This window comes from Caenorhabditis briggsae (assembly GCF_000004555.2).
Source record: "Caenorhabditis briggsae complete genome, chrV, whole genome shotgun sequence".
Taxonomy (NCBI): domain Eukaryota; kingdom Metazoa; phylum Nematoda; class Chromadorea; order Rhabditida; family Rhabditidae; genus Caenorhabditis; species Caenorhabditis briggsae.
The window spans coordinates 18,563,745-18,576,971 of record NC_013488.2 but is presented as its reverse complement, the minus strand read 5'-3'; the positions used below and the strand labels follow the sequence as shown (position 1 = coordinate 18,576,971).

The 13,227-nt window shown below is 38.2% G+C and overlaps 4 protein-coding genes across 4 annotated transcripts; 2 read left to right on the top strand and 2 right to left on the bottom strand.

Annotated features, from left to right (window-relative positions):
- Nucleotides 1–2,198: 2,198 nt before the first annotated feature.
- Nucleotides 2,199–4,332, top strand: CBG25667 (the record flags this gene model as incomplete). Its single annotated transcript, XM_045238561.1, has 2 exons — nucleotides 2,199–3,299; nucleotides 3,976–4,332. The coding sequence occupies 2 exons, from the start codon at nucleotides 2,199–2,201 to the stop codon at nucleotides 4,330–4,332; spliced, it is 1,458 nt and encodes a 485-aa protein (XP_045100350.1).
- Nucleotides 4,333–5,099: 767 nt separating this feature from the next.
- On the bottom strand, nucleotides 5,100–8,173 carry CBG20715 (the record flags this gene model as incomplete). Its single annotated transcript, XM_002631500.1, has 5 exons — nucleotides 5,100–5,146; nucleotides 5,538–5,671; nucleotides 5,717–5,823; nucleotides 6,533–6,681; nucleotides 8,089–8,173. The coding sequence occupies 5 exons, from the start codon at nucleotides 8,171–8,173 to the stop codon at nucleotides 5,100–5,102; spliced, it is 522 nt and encodes a 173-aa protein (XP_002631546.1).
- A 428-nt stretch (nucleotides 8,174–8,601) lies between these two features.
- Nucleotides 8,602–9,765, top strand: CBG20714 (the record flags this gene model as incomplete). Its single annotated transcript, XM_002631499.1, has 2 exons — nucleotides 8,602–8,820; nucleotides 8,941–9,765. The coding sequence occupies 2 exons, from the start codon at nucleotides 8,602–8,604 to the stop codon at nucleotides 9,763–9,765; spliced, it is 1,044 nt and encodes a 347-aa protein (XP_002631545.1).
- An 85-nt stretch (nucleotides 9,766–9,850) lies between these two features.
- CBG20713 lies at nucleotides 9,851–12,265 on the bottom strand (the record flags this gene model as incomplete). Its single annotated transcript, XM_045238560.1, has 8 exons — nucleotides 9,851–10,020; nucleotides 10,119–10,251; nucleotides 10,300–10,379; nucleotides 10,429–10,623; nucleotides 10,667–10,762; nucleotides 10,809–10,985; nucleotides 11,098–12,202; nucleotides 12,251–12,265. 8 exons carry the CDS (start codon nucleotides 12,263–12,265, stop codon nucleotides 9,851–9,853), a joined length of 1,971 nt encoding a protein of 656 aa, XP_045097117.1.
- Between the last annotated feature and the right edge of the window lie 962 nt (nucleotides 12,266–13,227).

Genomic DNA, 13,227 nt, shown 5'->3' with positions numbered 1-13,227 from the left:
GAATTCTGAATTTCTGAATTTTTGAATTTCTGAATTTCTGAATTTCTGAATTTCTGAATTTCTGAATTTCTGAATTTCTGAATTTCTGAATTTCTGAATTTCTGAATTTCTGAATTTCTGAATTTCTGAATTTCTGAATTTCTGAATTTCTGAATTTCTGAATTTCTGAATTTCTGAATTTCTGAATTTCTGAATTTCTGAATTTCTGAATTTCTGAATTTCTGAATTTCTGAATTTCCGAACTTCTGAATTTCTGAATTTCTGAATTTCTGAATTTCTGAATTTCTGAATTTCTGAATTTCTGAATTTCTGAATTTCCGAACTTCTGAATTTCCGAACTTCTGAATTTCTGAATTTCTGAATTTCCGAACTTCTGAATTTCCGAACTTCTGAATTTCTGAATTTCTGAATTTCTTAATTTCTGAATTTCTGAACTTCTGAATTTCCGAACTTCTGAATTTCTGAATTTCTGAATTTCTGAATTTCTGAATTTCTGAATTTCTGAATTTCTGAATTTCTGAATTTCTGAATTTCTGAATTTCTGAATTTCTGAATTTCTGAATTTCTGAATTTCTGAATTTCTGAATTTCTGAATTTCTGAATTTCTGAATTTCCGAACTTCTGAATTTCTGAATTTCTGAATTTCTGAATTTCTGAATTTCTGAATTTCTGAATTTCTGAATTTCTGAATTTCCGAACTTCTGAATTTCCGAACTTCTGAATTTCTGAATTTCTGAATTTCCGAACTTCTGAATTTCCGAACTTCTGAATTTCTGAATTTCTGAATTTCTTAATTTCTGAATTTCTGAACTTCTGAATTTCCGAACTTCTGAATTTCTGAATTTCTGAATTTCTGAATTTCTGAATTTCTGAATTTCTGAATTTCTGAATTTCTGAATTTCTGAATTTCTGAATTTCTGAATTTCTGAATTTCTGAATTTCTGAATTTCTGAATTTCTGAATTTCTGAATTTCTGAATTTCTGAATTTCCGAACTTCTGAATTTCTGAATTTCTGAATTTCTGAATTTCTGAATTTCTGAATTTCTGAATTTCTGAATTTCTGAATTTCCGAACTTCTGAATTTCCGAACTTCTGAATTTCTGAATTTCTGAATTTCTGAATTTTTGAATTTCTGAATTTCTGAATTTCTGAATTTCTGAATTTCTGAATTTCTGAATTTCTGAATTTCTGAATTTCTGAATTTTTGAATTTCTGAATTTCTGAATTTCTGAATTTCTGAATTTCTGAATTTCTGAATTTCTGAATTTCTGAATTTCTGAATTTCTGAATTTCTGAATTTCTGAATTTCTGAATTTCTGAATTTCTGAATTTCTGAATTTCTGAATTTCTGAATTTCTGAATTTCTGAATTTCTGAATTTCTGAATTTCTGAATTTCTGAATTTCTGAATTCCCGAACTTCTGAATTTCCGAACTTCTGAATTTCTGAATTTCTGAATTTCTTAATTTCTGAATTTCTGAACTTCTGAATTTCCGAACTTCTGAATTTCTGAATTTCTGAATTTCTGAATTTCTGAATTTCTGAATTTCTGAATTTCTGAATTTCTGAATTTCTGAATTTCTGAATTTCTGAATTTCTGAATTTCTGAATTTCTGAATTTCTGAATTTCTGAACTTCTGAATTTCCGAACTTCTGAATTTCTGAATTTCTGAATTTCTGAATTTCTGAATTTCTGAATTTCTGAATTTCTGAATTTCTGAATTTCTGAATTTCTGAATTTCTGAATTTCTGAATTTCTGAATTTCTGAATTTCTGAATTTCTGAATTTCTGAATTTCTGAATTTCTGAATTTCCGAACTTCTGAATTTCTGAATTTCTGAATTTCTGAATTTCTGAATTTCTGAATTTCTGAATTTCTGAATTTCTGAATTTCCGAACTTCTGAATTTCCGAACTTCTGAATTTCTGAATTTCTGAATTTCTGAATTTTTGAATTTCTGAATTTCTGAATTTCTGAATTTCTGAATTTCTGAATTTCTGAATTTCTGAATTTCTGAATTTCTGAATTTCTGAATTTCTGAATTTTTGAATTTCTGAATTTCTGAATTTCTGAATTTCTGAATTTCTGAATTTCTGAATTTCTGAATTTCTGAATTTCTGAATTCACCAAAGCGTGAAGTTCCAAATCTCACCTAAATCAATTTCCAGCAACTCCAACATCAAAAAGACGACATTCTCATGTACATGTCCTTCCACCTGACACCACAAACCTGCTTCGAGAAATACTACCGACATACCGTATTCTATTCCGATGAAGAAAATGCGAGATTCTACAATCGGTTCACATCAGCAAGATACCTGATCGAAGAAGTTCAACGACAAAGAAACGTCGACGAACTATTCGCAAAGTACCGTCCAAAGCAAATCACCCGACGAGATATGATCGATGCCCTTATATTCCGTTATAATAACCCATACGACAAAACGACACCAGAGGACAGTGTCCAGGATGATCACACATTCCTTATGGACGCTCTTCTGGACTCGAAGCATCAGACAAGAACGGGATATAACATGTTAAAGAGGGAGATGGTGGATCCTGTCAAATTGATCAAAGAGGTTATGGCTGAAAGAGAGGAAACTCGTGAGAGAAAGCGACAAGATGCTTTACAAAGGCTTATGGGGACTGAAGTGACTCAAATAAAATACGGGGTTCCTCGTGAAAACGTCAGTGGACCACATACGGTTAAACACATTCCAAATCCAGCATTGCTTCAGCTTCACAGAGCCGAGGCACCACAGACACTTACCGATTTGATGACTGGCCCAGATGCTCATCTGTTTCAAGTAGGGGACCGAGAGGATTCAGTTCTTCCCGTACCCCATGAGGAGTTTCCATCGATAATTCGAAGATTGGCGAATGATGCCGACCATCTGCAGAAGGATGTGCATAGTTTGATCTCGCAGAGAAATATCTATAATGAATACGTGAGGGATCCCATGATGATGTCCTTGACTAAAACGTTGCTGACACCACCCTTCAACTTCCAACCCGTGGAAAAGCCGCCGTCACCGCCGTCGCCGCCGCTGACGCCTGCGGTGATCGAAAGGAGAAACAAAGTGAGAGCGAGACAGTTGCGGAGAGCCCAAGAAAAGGAGGATGAGAGGGTCAAGAGACATATGGAGTCGATAATCACTGTGATGCAGAATGAAGGGTCAGATGAGGATGATGGGGAACTGGAGGAGATGAGTATTGATGATGTGGTTGGACCAGGAGGGATTGATCATGAGAAGGACTTGGAGGAGGATGAGCAAATGGAGGTGGATGAGAAGGAAGAAGTGAGTTTTTTTTGGTTTAGGAGCTAGATTTAGCTAGCTCAGGCAAAGTTAAATAAGTCTGACGAGCAACGGCATTGTTGCCAACTTGTGGTTAGCTTAGAAGCGCCAGAGTAAGCAGGACAATCTAATCTATCTTGAGCTAGCTAGCTCGGCCATAATTTAGGATATATCAAGCCAGCTAAGATACTTTAATAGTCAACGACTAAGATAGGCTAGTTCAGGCTACCAAAGGATTGCTCAGACAGAGATTAACTAGTTGAGCTCTAAGTAAGCTATCTCAGGACATCTAATTGTAACGCTAAGTTAGTCCAGCTTAGGATGGCTCAAACTGAAACAGACTAGGTTAGTTCAGACAACATCAAGTCAGTTCATGATAAGCTAGCAGTCCAGCTTAGGTTGGCTCACGTTAGCTCAGGATACTTCAGGCTGTCAGCATAGCTCAAGATGGCTTAAACTAGGATAGACTAGTTCAGACAAGCTATAACTAGCTAAACCCAAAGCAGGCTAGCTCAGGTTGAATAAAAAGTCTAGTTTAGGCTAGCTCAGAAAAATTCAGGCTAGATCAGGATAGTGCCGGCTCACTTCGGCAAGCTAAGTCTATCTAATTCTAGCTAAGTCCAGCTAAATCTAGCTCAGAGCTAGCTCAGACAGAAGAATCGCCAATGTTTTTTTCCAGGAATCCGCCCCCAATGAACCCCCACCAAAGATCCCAGAAGAGCCCGCCGAACCCTTTGTAGTTCCAGCCGGTGCAACCAGTGCGTGGCAATCCTACTCTAACCCAACGGTTAACCACATGCCCGGATCCTCAGATCCATCTGTAAACGCTTTTCTGAGCGTGATGCAACAGTCAGCGCCACCAACTCAGCTTTTCGCTGTCAACGAGAGAGGAGGATTTGCTCCGGCAAGAAATTCGTTGGCACCTTTGGGCAAATTCAAGGATCCCAAATCGCATTCGGCACTTCGAGCGGCACAAAAGGCTAGAGAGCAGGAAGCAAGAGAGGCCGAGTGGTTGGCGATGAAGAAGGAGAATTAGGAAACATCCGAAAAATCTCCAAAAGTCCTCATTCCTCAATTCTTATGCTTCCAAAAAATCCCCCAATTACCCTTAAATCTGTAATAAAAGGACCCCTAACATTGACCCAATTTATCTTGGTTTCTGTTAAAGATATGAAAAAGATGTTAACTGATAAATTGTTTATCATAATATCAGAAACATTTTATCAGCTGACATATTTTTGATATCTTTGATAGGAGCAGTGATAATTGAGCTCAAAGTTGACAGTGTGTCAAAATTTCGAATGTTCCTTACTTCCCAATTTTTTAACTATTCAAAAACGTCATTTTCTTGTTAATTTCCAGCTGAAACCCTGCCCAATTCTGACATTTATTCATTTGAATTTTTAGATTTTTAGATTCTAATGATTCTCAAAAATTTTGAAGATTCTCTAATTCTTATTAAAATTCCAAATTCCTTAAAAAAATCTCCAATTTCTTCCCTGTTGAATTGTTTGAATATCTTGTTTTGTGAAATTTGAAATTCTTTGTTTTATTTAAAAAATGTATAATTATCAACTATGCCTAAAAGTTCTAATAAAGAAAAAAACAAATGAAAAGCATTAAAAATGGGAAGAGTAAGAGAAAAATTGTGGAAAACGTTGGTTTTGATGGGTTGGATGCTGAAAATGACAGATTTTGAGATTAGGGAAACCTTGAAATTCAAAAAAAATTCCAGAATTTTAAAGCTTCAAAATATAAGAATTAAAGAATACCAGCATATCAGAATTTCTGAATTTTAAAATATCAGAATTCCAGAAGTTCAGAATTTAAATTTCTGAATTTCTGAATTTCTGAAATTCTGAATTTCTGAATTTCTAAATTTTGGAATTAAAGAATTCCAGAATATCAGAATTTCTGAATCTCAGAATCTCAGAATCCCAAAATTTCAGAATCCCAAAATTTCAGAATTCCAAAATTTCGGAATCCTAGAGTTTCAGAACTGCGAAATTTCGGTATCCCAGAATTTCAAAAGCCCAGAATTTCAGAAGTTTTGAATCTCAGAATTTCAGAATCCCGAAATTTCAGAATTTCAGAAACTGCGAAATTCGGATAGTCTAACTTTCTATTTTTCTGGATTTTTTTTGGATTTTTCAAGTCACATGTTCTATGCTCAAAATTGCTCGAATTCCCTACTTTTAGACTTTTCTTGATCCAAAATTTCCAGAATTTTCAATGAATCACCTCCAAACTTATCCCGAATAGTGACAACTGCTTGAAATCCGAAATTATCGATATCTTCCATTGGAGAAGACTTGAATCTAATAGTTAGGTATTGAAATTGGCTAGTGTAGTAGCATAAATCGTCTCCGGAACACCTAAAATTTTTTTTCTAGTCTGGAAAAGGCCAAATTTAGACTCACCTATAGTTCTCCGTCTTGTTTTCTAATAATTTTTGGCTCCAATAGTCGTAGAAAACAATTTCATCCATGTTTTTCCGTAAATCCAAATTGTCGGCACTGAATTGGATCTGAAAATTTTACTTTGAAAATCTGAAACTAGAATTTTCAGAAATTCAGAAATTCTCGAAACTCAGAAATTCAGAAATTCAGAAATTCTCGAAATACAAAAACTCAGAAATTCAGAAATTCAGAAATTCAGAAATTCAGAAATTCAGAAATTCAGAAACTGAAAAATTCAGAAATTCAGAAATTCAGAAATTCCGAAATTCAGAAATTCAGAAATTCAGAAATTCAGAAATTCAAAAATTCAAAAATTCAGAAATTAAGAAATTCAGAAATTCTCGAAATTCAGAAATTCAGAAATTCTCGAAACTCAAAAATTCAGAAATTCAGAAAATCCGAAATTCAGAAATTCTCGAAACTCAAATATTCAGAAATTCAGAAATTCAGAAATTCGGAAATTCAGAAATTCAGAAATTCAGAAATTCAGTAATTCAGAAATTCAGAAATTCAGAAATTCAGAAATTCATAAATTCTCGAAATTCAGAAATTCAGAAATTCAGAAATTCAGAAATTCAGACATTCATAAATTCTCGAAATTCAAAAATTTAGAATTTTTAGGGATTTTTAAATTTTGGGTATCTGTATATCAGAAACTCTGAAAATCTGAAAAACTGAAATTCTGAAAGTTTCAGAGAATCAAAAGCTTCCAGAAAATTTGGACAGATCTTGAAAAATCCGGAATTTCCAAAAAATTCAAAAATAAAAAATTCTTACCCTTGAGCTATTACTGGGTGCCACAATGTGCCATTTACAATCCATTTTCGGACAGTATGGATCTGGATAATTTGGGCTGGAAATCAGACGAAAATCACCAATATTGTGCATCAAAATGATGCGATCCAAACATTCGCAATTGGATTTTGCTGGAATTTTTTTTCTTAAAAATCGTTACCTATCAAGTTTGATCATTTTTATCTCGGTGCCTATGAAAGATATCAAAAATGTTACAACTGATAAAATATTCATCATAATATCCCAAACAACTTAAATCAAAACCGAAATGAATTGACTCAAAGTTAAACGTGAGGGGGTCCTTCTATTACAGGAATTTTTGGGAATTTAAAAAAAGGGGTTTCACCTACCTACGAAACGCTGAAAATAACAGACAAATACATTGAAAATATTCTTAGGAGCATCTCAAAAAATATATCGCTATCTAAACAGAAATATAATAGACTTCCCGGCAAAAAAAATTTCCAAAAAAAAAGTTTTTGGGTCGAAAATATGATTACGGGTTTTGGGAGGATGTATAAATTTCTTCTCTCTTTTTTGGGACTTTAAAAAGAAGGTGATATAAAAGAATAACTTTTTGAATAGATAGGGATTAGAGGTTTTGAGAAAAAGCTTTGGAGGAGAGAGCACTAATCCCCTTTAATCCGGAGAAATGGATTACGTATCATGTGAATAATAGCGGAATGCTAGGGAATAAAAATTTGAGAGATTTTTAAATTTTCTGGGATTTTTTCATTAAAAAAAAAGTTTTGGCAAAATTGAAAAAAAAACAGAAACATGTAAGTAATTATATTGCTTCTTTAAATAGTTTTCAGTTTTTCTGCGTATTGTTATATTAAATTTTCAATTTTCGAAGAATTCCCGAAATTTTGTATTTTCGAAGTTTTGAGTTTCAGAATTTCAGATTTTTGGAACTTCTGAATGTCCGAAATTTCAAATTTTTGAGATTTTGTGTTTTTTTTAAAGAATTTTTGAATTTCCGAATCTTTTAACTTCCGAAATTTCGAAAATTCGAACCTCTGATTCTATAAATTTTGAAACTTTGAAATTATTCTGAATTTCAGAATTTTTGAACTTCTGAATATCTGAATTTCTGAATTTTCGAATTTCTGAATTCCTGAATTTTCGAATTTCTAAATTTCTGAATTTCTGAATTTCTGAATTTCTGAATTTCTGAATTTTTGAACTTCTGAATATCTGAATTTCTGAATTTTCGAATTTCTGAATTTTTGAACTTCTGAATATCTGAATTTCTGAATTTTCGAATTTCTGAATTTTCGAATTTCTGAATTCCTGAATTTTCGAATTTCTAAATTTCTGAATTTCTGAATTTCTGAATTTCTGAATTTCTGAATTTTTGAACTTCTGAATATCTGAATTTCTGAATTTTCGAATTTCTGAATTTTCGAATTTCTGAATTCCTGAATTTCTAAAATTAAATTTTTAAAAATTCAACCGTGTTCGAATTTTGGATTCCAGATGATTTTAGAATCCCATTTTTTTCTTCTTGTATCAAAAAAGTTGCCTTATCCAGTCACAAGACACTTTAACCCATCTGTTGCTATCTCTATTTTTTCCCAAATTTTCAAATTCCTCTTCCGATGCTATCTTCTCCATCTCCATCTCCAAATCAACAACACATCACTCGAAAAAGAAAATTCGGACGGTCACTGGTGTCTTCTAATTGCCAAGGAAGTAATAGTAGTCACAACCCAGAATTCATCTTTCCGTTTTGGAAAAATTTGTCAAGGTCAATTTCGGTCAGTTTCCCGAATTTCAAGTGAGCGACAGAAAAGACTGAACGAGAAAAACAACACAACGGATAGAACCGAAGAACCAATAATAAAAACCAGTTCATTAGAGAGTACAGGGAAACCGGAGACGTAGAATTTTCCAAAAAAATTAGTTGGAGAGGAAGGGGGAGTGTCCTTGATAGCTAAACGAGGCTAACGGCCAGAAACTTCCGTATAAAAGTGACCGGCAAAAAATCATCATAGTGCCTTATTTCTTATTTTCCAAATATTCGATTCCTAATTTTCCAAATTTTTCAGATGGAGGAGAAACAAGAGTACCTCCGGAAGGAGTCCGAAATCGGAACCCTCCGTTCTGTGGCCCTTGGAGCCGTCGCCATCACCGCGTTCTCTCTTGGAACCTCGATCTTGCTCCTTCCACTTCTCTTCAGTCATGCTCAGACCGTTCAGTCCAGTTTGGAGCACGAGTTGCAGTTCTGTGTCTTGAGGTCTCATGATTTGTGGGATGAGCTTAACAAGGTGAGCGTTTCGGAAGCTTTGAATCGCGGTTCTAACAAGGTTCAGTTGAGTTCAGCTAAGCCTAGAGGACTAGAGAGCTAAGCCTAGAAGATCATCATTTATGAGAATTTAAAATTCCAGATCGAGTCCTTCACCGGAAAACAATCCCGTATCAAGAGACAATACATGACCGGACCAGTCGGAGGTGGTGGTTATGGAGGTGGCGGACATGGAGGATACGCCCAAGGTGGAGGTTACGGAGGACACCAAGGAGGTGGATACGGAGGACATCAAGGATACGCCCAACGCCCAGTCCCACAACCAGCTCCAGTTTATCGCCCAGCCGCGCCAGTCTACCAACCACAACCACAAACCCAATCATCCATCTGCATTTTCGGGCCACCAGGACCACCAGGATTCCCAGGAGCCGATGGACAGCCAGGACGTGATGGAGAGGCTGGAGCACCAGGACAGCCAGGAAGAGATGGAGGAAGCTCATACGGAGCACCACCGGCCAATGATTGCCAGACATGCGCACCAGCTAGACAAGGACCACCAGGACCACCAGGACCAATGGGACAACCAGGACAGCCAGGAGCACCAGGACAAGCTGACACTTCTTCCTCTGTCGGACCACCAGGGCCACCAGGGCCAGGAGGACCACCTGGACAAGATGGGCATCCAGGAGAGGCTGGAGCACCAGGAGCACCAGGACAAGTTGTTCAAGGACCAGGAAGCGTTGGACCACCAGGACCACCAGGACCAGTCGGACCAGCTGGACCAGACGGGCAACCAGGACATGGATCAGGAGGTCAGCCAGGACCACAGGGACCACCTGGAGATGATGGACAACCAGGACAGCCAGGAGCCGCTGGACAGAATGGGCCACCAGGAAAGGATGGAGGTTCCGGAGGACAAGGAGCATGCGATCATTGCCCGCCACCAAGAGTCGCTCCGGGATATTAAACCAGTTTTTGAACGAATAATAAATTTTCTATCATCTTCATACAATTTTATACACAAAATAAAAACAAAAAAGATCTCTGAGAAGTTAGGAACATTTAGCAGATTCCACACAGACACCACTTGTGCTTCTAGAGAAGCCGGAATTGCATCCACAACCGCTCCAACAAGTCTTGCAGCTCGGATTTGCAGTCTGGCCGCAGACAGCCTCACAATTGTGACATCGCGACCAGGACTCGTTGATACCGCAGGTGGTGGCTGTAATTTAGAGTCTATAGTTGTCTTAAATATACCTCTTGGACTGTCTGCGGGACACCCTGAACTCTCCAATAAGCTATAAAAACCTGCCCACTTACTATGGAAACACTGCCTGGCTTGTACACATTGTCCACTGTCCACGTCTCTCTTGTACGCACTCCGACAACTGCATCCTGGGGTGCAAACAGCTGGGGCAGTGGTTACGGTAGCATTCGAGGACAATTGGCAGGCCTGGAAACTTCGGGTTACGGTAACTAATGCTAATTTAGAGTGTTAAACCTTGTTCGGCACACCAGAACACGTCTTTTCACAAGCTGGTTTGCAAGCCACATACTCCTCGGCTCCACTGCAGGTGATAGCTGAAAACTTGGATTTTTAGAACTATGTATTTCTTTAAAGGTCTCTTACATCCAGTGGTAGTACTTGGACACTTGTTCATCAGCTCACAAACCCCGTTGATCCTTGCGTATCCTCTTATACAAGCACATCCGGATGTACATGTCGTTGAGTTCATACAAGGGGGCATTGGCACTGCACATGTGCTCTCACAGCCGGATTTGCATGGAGAGAATTCTTCGTTTTTGCCAAGACAGCGTGGAGCTTCTGGAAATTGGGTTCTTTGGATGTAAAAAAGACTAGAACTCACGATGCAAAGTGATACACTTGGCAGGCTGTCCCATGACTTGATAGCAAATGTCTCCTGGGGAGCATTGGATTCCGAGGCATTCACCGGCGGTTCCATCTGAAAAATTCAACAATTTAAGGTTAAACATTAAGCCTTACAGTACCCAATTTCGTATAACAAGTGTACGCATGACTGGTTACATTATCGAAGCACTTCATTCCGGTTGCACATGGATTATCGATACAGTATCTGCGATCTGAGAGCCTTCGGGTGCAGACTTGGGATGAGTTGAATTGAGTGGCACAGACTTGATCAGAAGTGCAGCTGGAGGATCCGCAAGCTGAAATATAAGGAAGGTAAGGAATCTTAATTTTTAAAAATTGAGTAGGAATATAGCCTAGGAATGACTAAAAAAGCCAAATCTGGTAAGAATCAATAGTTAAGCTTCTCACGTGTAGTAGGTCCCTTGGTTGTCGCCACAGGAGCTCCATGACCAGCAGTGGTAGAATTGGAAGCTGATGGAGCTCCATGACCAGCCGTTGTTGTCATTCCTGGAGCCATGGTAGCGTTTACAGAGCCATGTCCAGAAGTAGTGGTAGCACTTCCAAGGGAAATTGGTATTCCTGGAATCATTGTGACAGCCGGAGCTCCATGTCCAGCAGTTGTAGTCATTCCTGAAGCTGTTGTTCCATTCATCGGAGCCATGGTACCGTTAGCAGCTGGTGCTCCGTGGCCTGCAGTTGTGATAGCACCCAAAAGTGGTCCTAGAATGGGTAGTCCTAGCAAAGTGGTGGAATTTGCAGCAGGAGCTCCGTGGCCAGCTGTAGTTGTCATTCCAGGCAAACCCATTGTTGTCATTCCAGCAGCCGGCGCTCCATGACCTGCAGTCGTGGTAGCACCAAACAAAGCGATTGGTCCTAGAGAGGGAAGTCCAGGTAAGGTGGCGGCACTTGTTGCAGGAGCTCCATGTCCAGCAGTTTTAGTTATTCCTGGCAACCCCATTGTTGTCATTCCAGCAATTGGGGCTCCATGCCCAACTGTGGTTGTCATTCCTGGGACATTGGCGGCAGGCGCTCCGTGGCCAACAGTTGTGACTTCAGGAGCTGGAGGAGGTCCATGGCCAGCTGTAGTTGTCATTCCAGCAGCCGGACCAGCACCATGTCCAGCAGTAGTTGTCATCCCAGCTACTGGTGCTCCATGACTAGCCGTTGTAGTCATACCAACCAAACTCATATTCCCTGCATGTGGCATTGTTACATCTCCAAGCACAATTGGTGTAGCAGTTGAGTTCGTCAAAGTACCATTACCCGGATACAACACTGGAGCCGTTTGGTTCACGATCGGAACGATTGTAGGCATTGTGCCAAAAGTGAAATTTGACCGAGCTGCAGTTGGCATGGGTGCCAGTGTAGCCGGGTGTTCGGAATTCAAATTCATCTGGGTATGGTTTCCAGGAGAGGATGCGGTTGTCATAGACGGTAGGTTCGTGAGAGTCACATTTCCAAATGGTGAGATTGTGCCGGAGGATTTTGGAGTAGTTGGAGCATCAATAATGGGCTCTAAATATTCGTATCATGAATTCTAGAAAAAAAAAAAAGGTCTTACCAAGTCCATGAACATTTTGGATAATTAGAAATAGAAAAATAAGAGAAATGGAGAGGTACCGTAACCCTGGACATGTATTCGTCGGAAACATTTGTGTGTCATCTATGACATCAAACTTTGTTATTTTATACGGGATATAGAACTAAGCCAGTTTAGGGGATGGTCTCGCCGGGTGAAAACAATGGGGATTTTGGGATTTTCGAGGGTGAGGTAAGGGGGGGGGGGGTTGATGAGGTAAGAGACAAAAGATTAATATGTACTTTGTTTTGATGAAATTCAAAACAAAGTGCGACGAATTTTCAGGCCGAGATTGAAGGTCAACAACATGGTATTGAATAAGTTCTAAGTTGTTGCTGAGACAAGGTCCTTTCTTACGGAGGGATTTTTCTTACTTTAGCGAGCACTTTCCCCAGTGAGAATCTTTCTTAATAAGGATTTTTCTTAGTAAGGATCTTTCTTAGTGAGGATCTTTCTTGGTGAGGATTTTTCTTAGTGAGAATTTTTTTGGTGAAAATGTTTCTCAGTGAGGAATTTTTCTTAGTAAGGATATTTCTTAGTAAGGATCTTTCCTAGTGAGGATATTTCCTAGTAAGGGTTTTCTTAGTGAGGAATTTTCTTAGTAAGAATTTTTCTTAGTAAGGATCTTTCTTAGTGAGATTTTTTCAGTGAAAATGTTTCTCAGTGAAGAATTTTCTTAGTAAGGATATTTCTTAGTACGATTTTTTCTTAGTAAGGATCTTTCGGGGGTACGACGAATTCGAACGTTTTCAAACAGACCTAAAGTCGAACTGATTCAAATCAGAACAGTGTCTTTCTCGAACAAGTATCAAAACAGAACAAGGACAAAATCGAACTGTTCTAATTCGAACTGTGCACTGTCGAACTGTCCCAAATTGGAACGCTGTTAGCCACCGAGCGCGCTTGCATTATTTTTCTTTTCTCATTGTATTCTTCGCAAATATTGAATTTATCCAGAA